General features: G+C 42.1%; 1 protein-coding gene across 1 annotated transcript in view; it reads right to left on the bottom strand.

Moving 5' to 3' along the window:
* Nucleotides 1-831: 831 nt before the first annotated feature.
* The window catches only part of LOC137773983 (zinc finger protein with KRAB and SCAN domains 7-like), a 31,105-nt gene continuing 15,821 nt past the window's right edge, over nt 832-16,115 (bottom strand). The window contains 2 exon segments of the mRNA XM_068559132.1: nt 832-1,840; nt 3,341-3,344. Coding sequence (XP_068415233.1) covers nt 988-1,840; nt 3,341-3,344 — 857 coding nt within the window. The 3' untranslated portion in view covers nt 832-987.

The raw sequence follows: 16,115 nt of genomic DNA, 5'->3' as shown, positions 1-16,115 counted from the left end.
TCTTCTCCTTGTTTGAATTATGCTGTGTCTCTTTAAAGGCTTTGAAACTGCAATTGTTCCAATTTCATAAGGAGCCATTTTTTTCTGTAGACATATATTGAAAAGGTGGAGCCTAGGTGGTTCTTTATGAACTGCGGATCCTTCTACAATGTGGGAGAGGAGAATGTAGCAAAGCTTTGCCGTTTTCTTTTAACCTAACAGTGATTAAGAAAGTGGATTATATATTCTGTTGACAACTGTAAATTCAATTTATCTCAAAACTGCAAAAGCCAACAACTGGTATTTATGATGTAATACACAGGAAACAGACTCTAAAAGGAAGTGACGTGCTCAGGGTTCCCCTGCTACTAAGTGCCAGTATTAGGGTGCAATCCCAGGACTTTAGGGTCTATGTTCTATGTGCCTTTCATAACCCTGTTGAGTGAAAATGAACATGTACTCGTTGTATTTAAAAAATACAAAAGTAGTACATTCTCACTGTAGAAAAATATAAAAGTAGTACATTCTCACTGTAGAAAACCTAAAAAGCATAGAAAAGTATAGAGAAGAAAATAGAAATTACCTATAATCCTATTATTCAGAGATAATCACTGTTAACATTTTGGTTTGGTATTATTTCATTCCCATTTCTTTCCTTTGCATAAGTGTTTTTTAAAAATTTGGATCGTATTTCATTGTTTTTCTCTTTATCCTCCATTTCATCAAAATCATTTCCCCCATGGCATTAAATATTCTTTAAAAATGTTTACAATGGGTGCCAAACCATCATATGGCTAGACCATCATTCATTTAAACCCTGTATGGTTGAAAATCTAGTTTTCTTCCTCCAGTTATATATGATGCTGGCATGAATAGCCCTTCTGTTAATCTTTGTCTACTTCTGATTACTTTCCCTGTATGAATTCTTAGAGAATTAAGGTTGATGATACTGAAAAATTTCTTTTCCAGAAAGTAGCAGTTAGCCCCACTTCCAACAATATATGTCATTTATGACGTTTCTTTCTCCTCATTATGTTTTCTCTGGTGTTGAATAAGCTGTGAGCTATAACGATAGGCTTTCCCACACTCACTACATTTATAGGGTTTCTCCTTTGTGTGGGTTCTTAAATGTAGAATAACTTGAGAAGTCTGCCTGAAGGTTTTTCCACACTCGTTGCATTTATAGGGTTTCTCTCCAGTGTGCACTCTCTGATGATCAATAAGATTTCGATTAGAAGTAAAAGCTTTCCCACACTCATTACATTTGTAAGGTTTCTCTCTACGATGAAGTCGCTGATGTTCATTAAGGGTCTTCTTTAAGATGAAAGCTTTCCCACACTCATCACATTCATAAGGCTTCTCCCCAGTGTGAATTCTCTGATGGTCCATAATCTTTGTATTAGAAACACATGTTTTCCCACACTCCTTACATTTGTAAACTTTTTTTCCTTTGTGCATTCTCTGATGTTGAGTAAGGTTTGAACTACGGCTAAAGGCTTTCCCGCACTCGATACAAGTGTAGGGCTTCTCGCCAGTGTGAACTCTGTGATGTGAAATCAGACCAGAACTCCGACTAAAGGCTTTCCCACACTCCTTACATTCATAAGTTTTCTCCCCACTGTGGATTCCCTGGTGCCGAATGAGGTGTGACTTACCGCTGAAAGATTTCCCACATTCGCTGCACGTGTAAGGCTTCAGTCCAGTGTGGATCCTCCGATGAACAACCAGGTTGGAGCTATGACTGAAGGCTTTTCCACACTCCTTACACTTATAGGGTTTCTCTCCTGTGTGGATTCGTTCATGTACTGTGAGGTTTGCACTCTGACTAAAGGCTTTCCCACACTCAGTACACACATACTGTCTCTTTTCAGCCTGACTTCTCTCATTTATTGTAGGGTCGTCTTTTTCAGATTCTTGGTCACTCACTTCTGTGAATGTTTTATTATCCTTAACTGTCTTCTGTTTGAAGTTTCTTGTCTTTCTCCTCATTTTCTCTTGCTTGAAGCATCCCAGTGGCCCCTTGAGTCTTCCCTTTCCCTTCAGAGGAGCCTTCTAAACATTGACTTCCTTGGCAACACCTCTGCGGAGTTCTCTTGAAAGTATGAGATTCAGATTTTTCGGGAATGATGTTTTGGAATCAATACTTCCTCAATCCCCGTTTCACCATCTGACAGAAGAAAGAAAAGTTGCACATGTCACCTGCTCTCTATACTAGAGGAAGGAGAATTATCCAAGGATAACAAGATGTGGCAGAACACAAGGTCCCTCATGGAAAAGTAAGTGTTCAAAGGCAGGGGGACATGATCAAAAAGATGAGAAAAATGAGGATAGACATAGAGGCCAATGGAAAGGCTTATGGAAAGCCAGGGGCTGACAGGAGCCCAACATGTCCAGCATCAGAATGAACGATGAGTAGTATAAAACCCATCCTGGTTTCTTCCTATCTCATGCTCTACTTCCAGAATTGGAGCCATCTAACTCCTAATCTGATCCCTAGAAAAAATGCACTGAAAGATCCTTCGTTCAGTAGTTTAAGTGACTAATCTTCAGATCAGTTTGGCATTTAGTTCATGCTGACCTATTCCCCTAGTACCAGTGATATAGTGGCTGGAACAAAATAGGTGCTCAAAAATTGTTTTCTGGAATAGTAACTCGGATTTTGTCTTAAGGTATGACTAAGATTTCATCTTTTGCTTTGGTCTAGGTACTACATCCCTCTTCTTAAACTTTGTTGTGATAGGGGTAACACAATTCTTCCAATACTGGAGAGTAGTCACATCATAGCCTACTCTGTAGGGGCTGGTCTGTAGCTGGATCCAGCCATATGTGCTAGTTCAGTCTGTCTGCTTTTCACCAAGCAGTCTATTGGGTGAACCTGAGAGGTTGAACTGGGAAACAGGGTTAATTAAAGCATGGCAGGGGAAACTCTAATAGGACCTTGCATGGTACAGTGGTAAAGTGTCTGAAGATGGCAATAGGGTGAGAGTAGAGGGCAGCACAACCAAGAGGGGCCGATACATGAAACCAATGTCAGGGAAGAGCAGGAATTTCCCAACTGGTTTGACGTAAAACTCTGGACATATAGATATCCCTAGCAGACCTCAATCTAGAGGGGATTGAGTCATGAAAGAAAACTGAATGATGACTCCATGATACTAATGCATGACTAATTTTCCTTTTACTATGTTCCTTTTCAGACTTGTCCATATTCATAATTATATAGTTGTAAATATACAGTAGATATAATTTTGCATCCTACTTCTTCTACTTAATTTTTATAAGTATTTTTCCATATTGCTATTAACTCTTCATATGATCATTTTCTGACTGTATAATTCACCACCAATTAAACTCCTTACACTTTACTTACAATTTTGCTAGTGTCAGACATTTCTGTTGTTCCCTGAGGTTTAACCACTATTAATAACACTATCATGATCACTCTATACATATAAAGTTGTCTTCTCATTGAAATATATTCTTAGGATAAAAGTTCCACAAGTGAGTTATTGGGTCAGAAGGAATGACGTTGTTTTGTAGTACTACCTACTGCTTTCCAAAAAGTTTGACCAGTTTTCATTATCCCATAGCTTTCTGATAAACTGAGTCACGCTCTCTGAAGGAGGGACATATCCAATGGTGAGTGCTCAAGGCCAGCAAGAAGAGAACTGTGGAGGTTAGAGTTCACATCTCAGAAGGGTGGGTGCCACCGATATGATACACAGGCACATATACACAGACTCATGCCCAAGATATGGAGGGCAGGCAGAGAAAATGGTGGGGGAGGAGGGGTTCTTGGCAGGAGCCTGAGCACACTCACATCCAGCTGCTGTTACCCTCCTAATCAAACAGGAGTTAGCAGGTGGAGGAAACTCAGTGAGAAGCCAGGGGAACTGCAGAGCAGAGTGGGACAGCAAGTGAAGCCGCCTCCAGAGTTCTGAGAAAGTTGATGGTTCTTTCTCAGCTTCTTTTCCATTTTTAATCTCTGAAACTTTCTTTTCTTCATACATTTCTTAAACTAGTAATTATTGAACACTCTACCCTGTACATATCTCTGTCCTGGGTCTCACGCAGGGAAATTTTTAAAAAGCATTGTTGCAGAAAAGTGAAACCATTTGTGGTATGGATGTGATAATAATGGATGGATGACTAGGTGGATAAGTTTATGGATGTGCTGTTATGAAAGCCTCCCATTTTGCTGGCAAATTGTCCTCTGCTAACTTGTGTTATTGTTTAATTCTTCTTCTTTCTACAGTATTACTTATGAAAACTCAGGAAATGACTTTAGAGGAACAGATTCCCATAATTACTAGAACAAAGTATGTTAGAGATTCAGAATGAGACAGTGCCCTGAAGCCAGCCCCCAGATGTCTCATTTCTAGGCATGGCTGATCCAATGCTCCCCAGTTAGCTACTGCAGTAACTATTATATCCTTAAAGGCTATTATGGAAAGATCAGTCTTGCAGCCTTCCAAGAAGAGGTGTTCAGGAAAAACACTAATAACCAGGTATTTACATGACTCCGTCTGTCACAAGCAATAAATACCATTATTGAATGCAAAAAAAAAAAAAAAGTTCTGTTACACACTGTGTCCCTCCAAAATTCATATGTTGAACCCCAAGCCCCCACTGTGACTATATTTGGAGATGTGAGTTCTAAGCAGGTAATTAAGGCTACATGAGGTTATAAGGGTGGGCCCTGACCCAATAGGATTAGTGTGTCCATATAGGAAGACATACCAGAGAGTTAGCTTTCAACTTGCACTCCTGCCCCCTTCCCACCACATATACAAACCGAGGAAAACCATGTGAGTACACAGCAAGAAGGTGGCTATCTACAAGCCAGGAATAGAGTTCTCACCAGAAACTGAATCAGCCAGTCACCCTGATTTTGGACTTCTAGTCTCCATAACTGTGAGAAAATAAATGTCTGTTGTTTAAGCCACCCAGTCTGTAGAATTTTGTTATGGAGGCCCAAGGAGACTAATATAAACGTGAAATATCATACCTACTTTTAAGGAACTTACAATGGAGTGATGACAGTACACTAAGAGACTAAATTACAAATTTACAAAGTACCCAACCAGGGGATGAAGGGGGCTAGGAGAGGGAGTGAGTACTGGGGCTTGAGACGCTTGTGGAAAGGTGCTTAAAAAAGGCAGAATTAAAAAAAAAAAAAAAAAAAAAAAAGGCAGAACTTTGGCTGAACCTGAGGATAAGCAAGGACTGTTTTCTCAAAAGGATGTTAGCACAGCGTTGATGTACTCAGAAATAAGTGGGAGGTTGCACTATCACATAGCTTTATGAGGGCAGGAATTTTTGTCCATTTTGTTCATCATTGTATTCCTAGCAAAGTTCCAGGCACATACCAAGCACTCAAAAAAATTTTTTTTGTTGTTTCATGAACAAATGAGGAAATGAAACAATCGAGTTGTGTGAAGTGATAACAGCCAGAACACTGAAATCACGGGGCAAAAAATATGGATATAATCTGCTGGTCAACAGGAAACAAGTTCTAAATGGAAGAGTGAAATCTACCCTTAATTTCCTCTCTGTTTTCTATATTCGTTTTTTGTTTTTTGTTTTTGTTTTTTTTGGCTGCGCCATGGCGCAGCTTGCAGGATCCTAGTTCCCTGACCAGGGATCTTACCTGTGCCCCCTGCAGTGGAAGCTTGGAGCCCTAACCACTGGGCCGCCAGGGAAGTCCCTCTATTTTCCATATTCTTTTTCCTACCTTGCTATTCTCTTTTCTTGTTACTTTCTTTCTCACTCTCACTTGTCAAGAACAAAGTTTTTCAAGCATTACCATTCATTTCCCCTAGTCCCAAACTTCCCTCCACCCCCAGCACATTCATGTTTCTCTGCGCTTCATGAAGTGGAAAACAGGAAAGAGGAAGCTGGGGTATCCCATGAGGAGTAAACTGAGGAAAATAAAAAGAAAGAATCCAAGAGCTGTCACCTAGGAGTAGGGTGATCATATACCCTGGTTTTCCCAGAATAGTCCTGGTTCATACCTGCTATTCCAGCATCATTATTCTTTATTTTTTTATTAAAAAATTTTTTTTCCAGCATCATTATTAATAGTGCCCCCCTTAATTCACAAAAGCATCCCAGTTTGGACAATAAATTTTGTATCACCCTACCCAAAAGTGAAATTAGGAAAAGAATGCTTTTGGAAGATTAGCCCAGATGGATTAGAGTTGAAAAAAAGAATGGAGGAAGGGAAATGAGTTGGGAGAGAAGTTTAGGAATGCAGTATGGGTGACCATTAGAGGGCCTGCCACTTTCTAGGTGCTGAATAAATGTTTGCTGAACGAATAAACAAATGTATGAGATAGTGAGACCCTAGTCCAGAATAACAACAGGATAGAAAACAAGTCCAGCTATTTCCAGGAAAGCATATGCATATATCAGACTGGATATAGAGGATGACTAAAGGAAAGAATTCTAGGCCATCAGATCCAGGTCTAAATATTGAGAATGGTACTATCACTAAGAAAGATGGGGATGTGGGAAAACATTTTAGACAAGAGGAGGAAGAATATGTCAGGAATACTAATTTGAGAATAAGACATAGGGGACAGATGAAGTCATGAAAATGTATAAGCTTGCTGAAATAGAGATTTTGGTTAAAGGGCAGGCAGAGAGAAAGAGAAATGCACAAGGACGTGATGTAAGGATGCTCAGGGTGGTTCTGGAGGACCTGAGGAGGAAGCAAGACTTGTCAGGAGAGCAGGGAGGGATAGTTTGAAGAGAGTTTGACCAAAAGGAAACCTAACTATTTGTCCTCTTCCCAAATGGATGGGAAATTCCCTCAGAAATTCTGGAAGAATTCCCAGGCAGTAGGGAGGTGGGGTCTTAGCTAAAGAAGTAGGAGGAGGGACAGATGAGGCCATAAGGATAGCAAGTCACTAGGGGTATCCAGGCAACTGGGCACAAAATTACAATCTCAGACAACCAGAAAATGGAAGAGGACCAATGAGGCCCCACAGGTCTCTGACCCACAAATCCCTGAGACTGATGGATGAGTGTCCTGATCTCAGGAGCACCATTCATTTCAGGCTGTGAGGAACCCACAAAGGGAAGAGTTCTATTCTGAGAGAGAGAGACAGAGGTTTTACCTAGAGACGTTGTATTCCTTTAATTCACCAGCATCACCAGCCTTTCAGGTCCCTCTGGGCAGTGGTCACATGGTCTTTGGTTACTGTTTAGCTGCAGTGGAGTGATGAATAAGAGGCAATACCTGAAAATAAATTCCAGAGAAACAGATGAGTGAAGTGTAAAAATTTAAAGGAAAAAAATAAAAGAACTATTAGAAATTATCTTGATCTCAGGGAAAGGCCTAGGCCTTAAGCATAAAGCAAAAGCTGACACCATAACAGAAAAGCTGATAGATTTGACCATATAAAAATTTCTTCACTTAAAACATAAAAAATCTGTAATATAAAATAGAGTTGCATTATACCATAATTCCTTCTGCGTATGTCTGTGCCCCTCCTCACATGTATACTTTAAGCTCTAAGCCCCCAGAGAACAGGGCCCATGATATTTGTATATGGATCCCACACAGTGCCTGGCACATAGGGCTCAATAAATGTTTGATTTGAAACGTTAAGTAAGTTCAGGATTCTATCTAATTCTATCTGGGTGTAGGGATGGTGAGAAGTGCATCCTCCACACATGACCACCCTCATCCCTCCTCTCCACCTGTTTATCTCTTTGGTGCTTCATATTGTTGAAACACCATGACAATACTGACATTCCTGGCAGTTCTGTCTCAACAGGGCCATCCAAGGGCTTAAATTCCCTAAGAGACTCACCTAGTCTAACTGCTCAGAGATTCTCAGAATGTCAGAGTTAGGAGGAAACTCCTAGACCACCTCGTCTCATATTAAAAATTTGAGCTGGGGAAACTGGAACTTAGAGGAGAGCTGGGACTCAAGCCAAAGTCTCCTGACACCCAAAATTGAGTTCCACTACATCACCCTTCCTCACCAAAACTCTACTCCTCAGGGTACAGAGGTCCTCCTCCCACTTCTCTGTTTCTCTCGAGAAATGTTCCCTTTCAGACCTGGTTCCCATACTCTCTAGCAGGCAGGATTCCCGTCCCCAGACTAACTAATTTCACAATAAAGATCTCACCTGCCAAAGAGAAGGGAATGGCTCACTTTCACGCCTGTGCACAGTAGCCTCACTCCAAAGGATCTGCCCAGCACAGATCTTGCCTCATCTCTTCCTTCGGTTTGGTGAAAAAGTTCCTAGTGGGGTCTTGGATCACTGTAAACACATAGAAATGACTTGAGTTCTCTGAGAGCTCAACTGCAAGTGGACACTCAGGGCAATGTCCCATCCCTGGGTCACTTCCCTTTCTATTGAACTGAGAGCAATAGGGATAATCATTCCCATTTTAAAGATGAGGAAATGAAGCTCCCAGAGATGGAATGACTTGCTGAATGTCATATGGGTAGTAAGAGATAAGCCTTCTGCGTCGGAAGGAAATCCTCATTCCATCACACCACGGTCGCTCCTTTTCACCTGTTCTGTTGATATCTAAGTCTCCACATTCTCCTCTAACTGAAAAATGCATTCCAAGTGAGAAGTTCTCTGCAATCCAGCTTTCCAACAAAAGTTTGCAGAAAAGGGATGAGGGAAACTCTGCTGAGTCAAATGTCTTTAAAGACAGGAAGAAATAAGGCTTTACAGGGATGCTAGAAGGAGAATTTTTTTATGATTACCCATCTCTCAGGATCACTAGGCCTCAAAATCGGTTTTGTGTTTCCCCCTTCAGATTCCCAGACCCCGCGTCTAACCCTTCAAGCTTGTTCCATTTCTTCCCTACCAGAATATAGCTCTGCCTTGTACACAACTGTAATCCCTGGAACTAATACACTACAAGTTGGTGCTAAGTATTTGTTGAATGAATGAATGAGTAACCTTCGGCAAGGCTCTGCCCTCCTCTCTGGGTCGGCTTCCTCACTGAGAACACAGCAGGGATTGGATTAGTGATCTCAGCCAAATACTTAGGTGTTGCGGAGCCCTTTGAGAGCCTGGGCGGGACGTGGACCGCTTTTACCAGGGAGGCCCCATGGCTAGCAACGAGGATGATACAGTTCTGTCACCACTGTCAGCTGGTCCGAGTGAGCAGCTACGCGGAGCAGGAGACGAGACCCAAGACAAAGGGGCAGCGCAGAGCATGGGGAGCGCGGCCCACGAAGACACCTTGACCTGCCGCGCCCCCGTCTCCGCAGCGGGCAGCGGTGAAGGAGGCCTGGCCCCCGGCCTATGTGCCCCACCCGCTCCCAGAACCGGCCCGAAGCCCCACACCAAGCTGCCACATACCCCGCACAGAACGCGCCCGAACCACATCTTGGAACAAAGCGGAGAAGGAACTACGTCACCGACTCCCCACTAACTCCCACCCTAACCCTCCGGTCTTTCTAGGCATCGGGAGGTTTCTGCATCTCTGTGCCCCCTTCGCAAGCCCGCGGGTTAGGGGACGCCCTGGCCCCGCCTCCCGCCCAGTTTTACCCTACCATTGGCTGAGAGGGCGAAAGGGCGTGGAGAGTTCAGCCAATAGGCGGAGAGCCCTGGACGGGGTGGAGCCTGGGGAAAGGACTTGGTTAGGGCGGGAAGAGGGACCAATCAACTGGGCGGCCAGACTACCTTCCTCGAACTGAAACTCTCTGAAGTCACACCCCCAGCTCAGGCTGCTGAGCCGAAAAGTCATCCTTTCACACATCCTTCTCCTTTCAGCCTCAAAGTCAGGATCGGCTACCATTTATCGGCAGCATATAAAAATACGTGTCGAGTGCCTACTATGTCATTGTTCTAGGCTCTGCAGATACAGTACTGAAGACAAAGAACCTACTGCCCCATGAAGCTTACCTTCAAGTCAGGGAGACAATGGATAAATAAATACCTAGAATGTAGTAGTGCCTAAGGGGAGAGAGAGAGGGAGAGAGGAAGAGAGGGAGGTAGAGAGAGAGAGAGAGAGAAGGGGGTAAGTGGTGGTGGGGTTATTTTATAGATGACAGGGAAGGCAGAGACAGGAAGTGAGCAATTTAGGCATGTGGGCAGCTGGTGGAGTATTCCTGATAGATGGAACATCAGGAAGCAAAGGCCTTAAACCAGAAGGAAGGGGGCGCACGTTTTGGTCCATAAGGGATTTGGATATGTCCCAAATAACACTGGAGGGTTTTGGGACTGAGAAGTGACATGATCTTACCTTTTTTTTTTTTTTTTCCTGCCACATGTTCAAAGGTTTATTAGCTATCAGATACGAATGGAGCCAAGAAACTTGTTTTTCTATAAATTCTAATTTCTTGCTTTCAGTCCTTAGCCATTTTGACATAAACCTTGCATAAAAGTTTCACTCCATGACATAACGTTTTAAAAATTTGCTCTGGCTGCTCTGCTGAGAACAGTCTGAAGGTGGGCAAGAGTAGAAGCAGAGAGATTAAGAAGCTACTGCACTATTCCAGATGAGAAATGATGGTGGCTTGGACTAGCTTAGAGGTGATTTAGGTGATGAGAAATGGTCTACATATATTTTGAAGGCATGTCCAGCATGATTTGTTAATGAATTGGATGTTGATTAAGGATGACTCCATGGTTATTGATTTGAGCAACTAAAATAAGACTGCCTTTTGGAAATAGAGTAGACTGAAAGAGGAACAGGTTTAGGGAGAGGGATCAATAGTTTTGTTATGGATGTGTTAAGTTAAAGATGCCAATTAGACATCCAAGAGTAAATGTCAAACAGGCAATTGGGATAGGAGTCAGGAGTTCAGTGAAGAAATCACAACTAGAGATGTAAATTTAGGTGTCGCTATATAGGGCAGGATGGGACAATCTAGGGAGTGACTATAGACAAAGAAGTCATCTGAGCAATAAGCTTTGAAGCTCGTTAATCAATAGATGTGTGTTGAATACTTAAAGAATACCAGGAGCGTTCTTATCCATCAATTCTTATAGGTGGCACAACATTTTCTAAAGAAGATTGAGGCACAGAGATTCAGAGAAATGATAAGACTTGCACAAGTTCATACCCCCAGTTGATGCTGGAAGTAGAACTCAGGAGCACAACACTATTGCCACTACATCAGGAAACACTTAAGAAGAATATTCATGTACATTATGACCGTAATGATCAACTTGGTCTTGCTTTTCACCTATTCTTTTATTTGGCGGAGGAGTTGTCAATTCTGATTAAAACTCTTAACTCCACCTCTGGTCCCGGGGGTAACAATATTTCATTAATATTCCAGCCCCAGCTGGTCTCTAATTCTAGAGAGCATAATGAGGACACATTAAAAATACAAATTCCAGGCCACCCTATCCAACTTGTTGCCTTTATCCACAAGGATATTTATTTTTTCTGACAAAACCTATTCATTCAGTCCAGAATGATGTCACTGCTCAGAATCAGAGTATTTGTGGGGTTCATAATTGCCTAAATATTCAGCAATTTCAATCTTTATCATGACATCTGTCAACCAAAGAAATTACAACTCATTTTTGGGTAAATGAAATCAATATCCAGTTATTCAGGTCTTACTTTATTGGTCAAAATGGTGATAACACAATGCTTCCCTCTGGTAATTCAGTCTCTTTGAGGCTATGACTCTCTGGCTTTAAGAAAAGATCAGGGGGGAGTTTCCTGGTGGCGCAGTGGTTAAGAATCTGTGAGCCCTGGTCCAGGAAGATCCCAGATGCCGCAGAGCAACTAAGCCCATGTGCCACAACTACTGAGCCTGCGCTCTAGAGCCTGTGAGCCACAACTACTAAGCGTGCGTGCCACAACTACTGAAGCCCGTGCACCTAGAGCCCTTGCTCTGCAACAAGAGAAGCCACTGCAATGAGAAGCCCGTGCACCACAATTAAGAGTAGCACCCACTCGCTGCAACTAGAGGAAGCCTGCGCGCAGCAACGAAGACCCAATGCAGCCATAAATAAATAAATAATAAATTCATTAAAAAAAATAAAGAAAGAAAAATCAGGGACTTCCCTGGTGGTCCAGTGGTTAAGAATCTGCCTTCCAATGCAGGTGACTTGGGTTCAATCCCTGGTCAGGGAACCAAGATCCCACATGCTGTGGGGCAACTAAGCCAGTGCGCCGCAACTACTGAGCTCGCAGGCCACAACTAGAGAGAAGCCCATGCACCACAGCAGAGGATCCCACATGCCGAAAGGAAGATCCCACGTGTGGCAACCAAGACCTGATGCAGCCAAAAATAAAACAAATAAATAAATAAATATTTTTTTAAAAAGATCAAAGGATACTTCAAAAGTATAAAAGTGAATGGGACGTTACTGCCATACACACCACACACACACACACACACACACACACACACAGCTTTCATGGGCATTAAATAATTTAAGCCTCAGAGTAATTTTATGGCTCAATGCTGTCCTTATTTTTATTTATTTTTACTTTTAGTTTTTTTGGCCACGCCATGCAGCTTGTGGGATCTTGGTTCCCAGACCAGGGATTGAACCTGGGCCCTCAGCAGTGAGAGTGTGGAGTCCTAACCACTGGACCGCCAGGGAATTCCAATGCTATCCTTATTTTTAGATAAGGAAACTAAAGCCTGGATACGTCAAATGATTTGCTTATGGTTGCACAGCTAGTAGTGGACAATTTGAAACTTGGACTGGGTTTTCTGACAGTAGATCCTGTGTTCTTTTGTCTACTGCCACACTGCCTCAAACTATAGATTGCATTTCTTCTAAAAGGTGTTGAGTTATAACAAGCTGTCCATAATCCCTTTTTACCTTTTTCAAACTTTATTTTGAAACTTTCAAACGTGCATATACCCTCTAGCTAGATTCAATAATTATTTTGCCATATTCGCTTTTTCTCTCCACACACACATACACATTTTATTTGTTGTTATTTTTAGCCATTTGAAAATATGTTGAAGAGATCATGAGCCTCCAACCCTAAACACTGCAGCATGCATCTCCTAAGAATAAGGACATTCTTCTACAGAAGCAAAATATAACTTTCAGATTTAAGAAATCTAAACAATTGCATATTATCATCAAATGGGCCTACTATTAAATATTACATCCATTCCATATTTAGTGTCTCCATTGATCCCCAAATATCTGCTACAGCTTTTTTAAAAAATTCAAAGTTCACTCACTGCATTTGATGGTTGTGTTTCTGAAGAGTCTCTCTTAATCTACAACAGCCGAGCAACTTTTTTCATTTCACTGACTTTTCAAAGAGTCTAGGTCAATTGTCTTATATAGTGTCTCACATTGTACAAATCAAAAATCAGTGAATCTGACTTATTTTCTCATCATATCCCCCTATATTTCCTGTAAATTGGAAGGTAGGAAAAGAGGCCTGATTAGATTCAAGTTAAATCTTTGCTTCACTGGTGGTGTTAGAACTTATGCATTACATGCCATCCTTAATTTCTTTTTCTTCTTGTTTTGTATTTTGTGTGTACATTAAAATTTCTCCATAATAAAAAGTAAAAACAAAACATTAAGGCTGGCAGTGGGGGGAATTAGGGGGAGGGATAGGTAAAAGGTAGGGAATCTCTTTTTGAGGTGATGAAAATGTTCTAAAACTGCCTGTGGGGATGGTTGCACATGCATGTGAATATACCAAAAATCATTGAACTGTACATTTTACAAGGATGAAATATATGGTATGTGAATTATATTTCAATAAAAATGTTAAAAACAAAAGTCAGGAACTCACCTCAGAGAACCATTTGTGTACCTGCCATAGTGCTGAAATGTCCAGGTTTCAATAGAGAGTAAAATACAGATTGAGGAGCCATTTGGAAGACAACCCAGGAGGCAGTAGCCACAGCGTTCAACCTAGGGGGAAATGTGTTCACTTAAGAATAAGGCCAACTCCCCACATTAGCAGGTCAATCCAGACTTGCCCTTCAGTTAAACTGATATCATGGGCTACATTTTGTCCCCTGCAAATTCGTATGTTGAAGTCCTAAATCTCAGGACCTCACAATGTGATTATATTCAGGGATAGAGCCTTTAGAGTGGTAATAAAGGGTAAATGAGATCATTAGGGTACATCCTAGTTCAATACCACTGTATAAGAAGAGGAAATTAGGACATAAACTAACAGAGGGAAGACCATGTAAAGATAGAAGGAGAAGATGCCCATCTACAAGCCCAGGAAAGAGGTTTCAGAAGAAATCAACCCCGCTGACACCTTGATCTCAAACTTTCAGCTCCAAAACTGTGAGAAAATAAATTTCTGTTGGTTAAGCTACCCAGTCTGTGGAACTTCGTTATGGCAGCCCAAGCAGACGAACACACCCAACTTCCTTGAGAAGCAACATACATCCTTGAGAAGCAACCAACTCATGATTCCCCCAAGAAGAGGAAAAGGGATGTTCCAGAACCTGGAGATGCAGAGCAGGTGGCATGTTAGAAGATGGCTTTACCCTTGATATTAATTATGGGCCAAGACATTATAGCTTCTTGTTTGGGGGAGGGCAGGTAGAGCACAGCTTTAGCTCTGCCTCAATGCAAGATATTCCTGACTCTTATTGGAGCATATTGCTCTGGGAAAATCAGAGGTCCCTAACCAGATGTGCAACTTCTCTAGTTCTTGCAGATTTTTGGGAATTGCCCAGCTGTTCCTGATTCTACAGTTCAAATATCCCACATATCCACTCTCAATGGAAACCTCAGGGAGCCCCTGAGAAGAGGTGAATTGTCTAGTGTTCTTCTAATGGTTCTCTTTTGAAAGTCTTTTAAATAACTCACTATCTCGTTATTTCAGTGCTGCTCATTAGGACAGATGTTGACAATGGATAGCATGGTAAGTGCACAGCTTAGCCTGGAGAATACAGTTGCCAGTGGCTTTAATTTTAGCACCATAACAGCTACCATGACCACCTTCTTCATAAATGGACCCTGTAGTAGGCTGCACATACCTCAAATCCTAAGGGCACCAGTAGTGTGGCTCTCCAGTGAGAGCTTGAGTGTCATCGATTTTTGCTCATTGTTGAGGCAGCCTGACTAGAGGTTTCACTAGTGGCCTTTTTCTGAAATCAGGTCATGCTGACTTGCCAGGGTCCCTACAGGTATGGTGTAATTGCATCATTCTGTTCCCTCCTTCCCTGGGGAGCAACACAGATAGTCTCTGAGAGGGGATATAGCATTTTTCAATCTCACCCAAATGGAAATCAAAGTATAAGGTATACAACCTGGTGGATGAGCATGTACCTATGCACCCCGTGGCCCTGAACATGTAGCCGTTGTTACCACTCCTCATTTAATCTTAGAGGAATATATATTGTCCTGTGATTACTCTGTCCTTTCATCTCATTGTACTCAAATCTTGGGTGACTGTTGGCCCTGTCCCTTTCCATCCACAATCCATATGGCACCAGCTTGGGAAACTTAATATCTTGTAAATGCATCATCCATACACAAGACAATGCAACTGGAAGGGACTTGGGGGAGAAGCCTGTTAGATATCATAAAATGCCAACTGTACATACATCTCTAGAAATGTTTAGGTCATTGGACTGAGTCACCTAGGGTGGAAAAACATTATGTTTTCAGTCAGTTGCAAATTCCTAACCAAGAGTCACAGATCAGAAAAGGGGGTGGAACACCAAATATTTCTCTCAAACTGTGTTTTCATGCAAGGTATTCACAGGTCTTTAAAGGGAAAGCGCACCCATCCTACAGGGCATCCACCTGGGCAAAGTACAGGCCGTTGGTCCTGTGCATATATTAGTGGGAGGACTGTCGTGGTTCAGTAAGGAATCAGTCTACAGTGTCCTATCCTGGGTCAAATATCTGTACCACAAGGTACTTGGAGCCAGCTGACATCATAACACCTTCCCATTATCCCCCTTGGGCAAGAGTTTTACAAGGCCCCATCAGGCTAGAACACATCCTAATGTTAGGGATAGGGGGTTTGTTTTTAATTTTCTATAGAGCAAAAGCCACCCTGTGGGTATTCACAATTTGTCCCTAACACCTAGAGTATCCTTTGTAAGACTCCAAGAGGTCGACAACTTCACAGAAATGTCTTCCAGCATGGGACAGTACTCGTCAACTTGTCGGCACCCAAAATCTCTGGACCTTTCCTACTGGTCTTAGAAGCTGAATTACCAGGGTTTGGGATG

Source organism: Eschrichtius robustus, chromosome 12 (assembly GCF_028021215.1).
Source record: "Eschrichtius robustus isolate mEscRob2 chromosome 12, mEscRob2.pri, whole genome shotgun sequence".
NCBI lineage: Eukaryota > Metazoa > Chordata > Mammalia > Artiodactyla > Eschrichtiidae > Eschrichtius > Eschrichtius robustus.
Note: the sequence above shows the minus strand (reverse complement) of the source record. Positions and strands in the feature narration are given on the sequence as shown.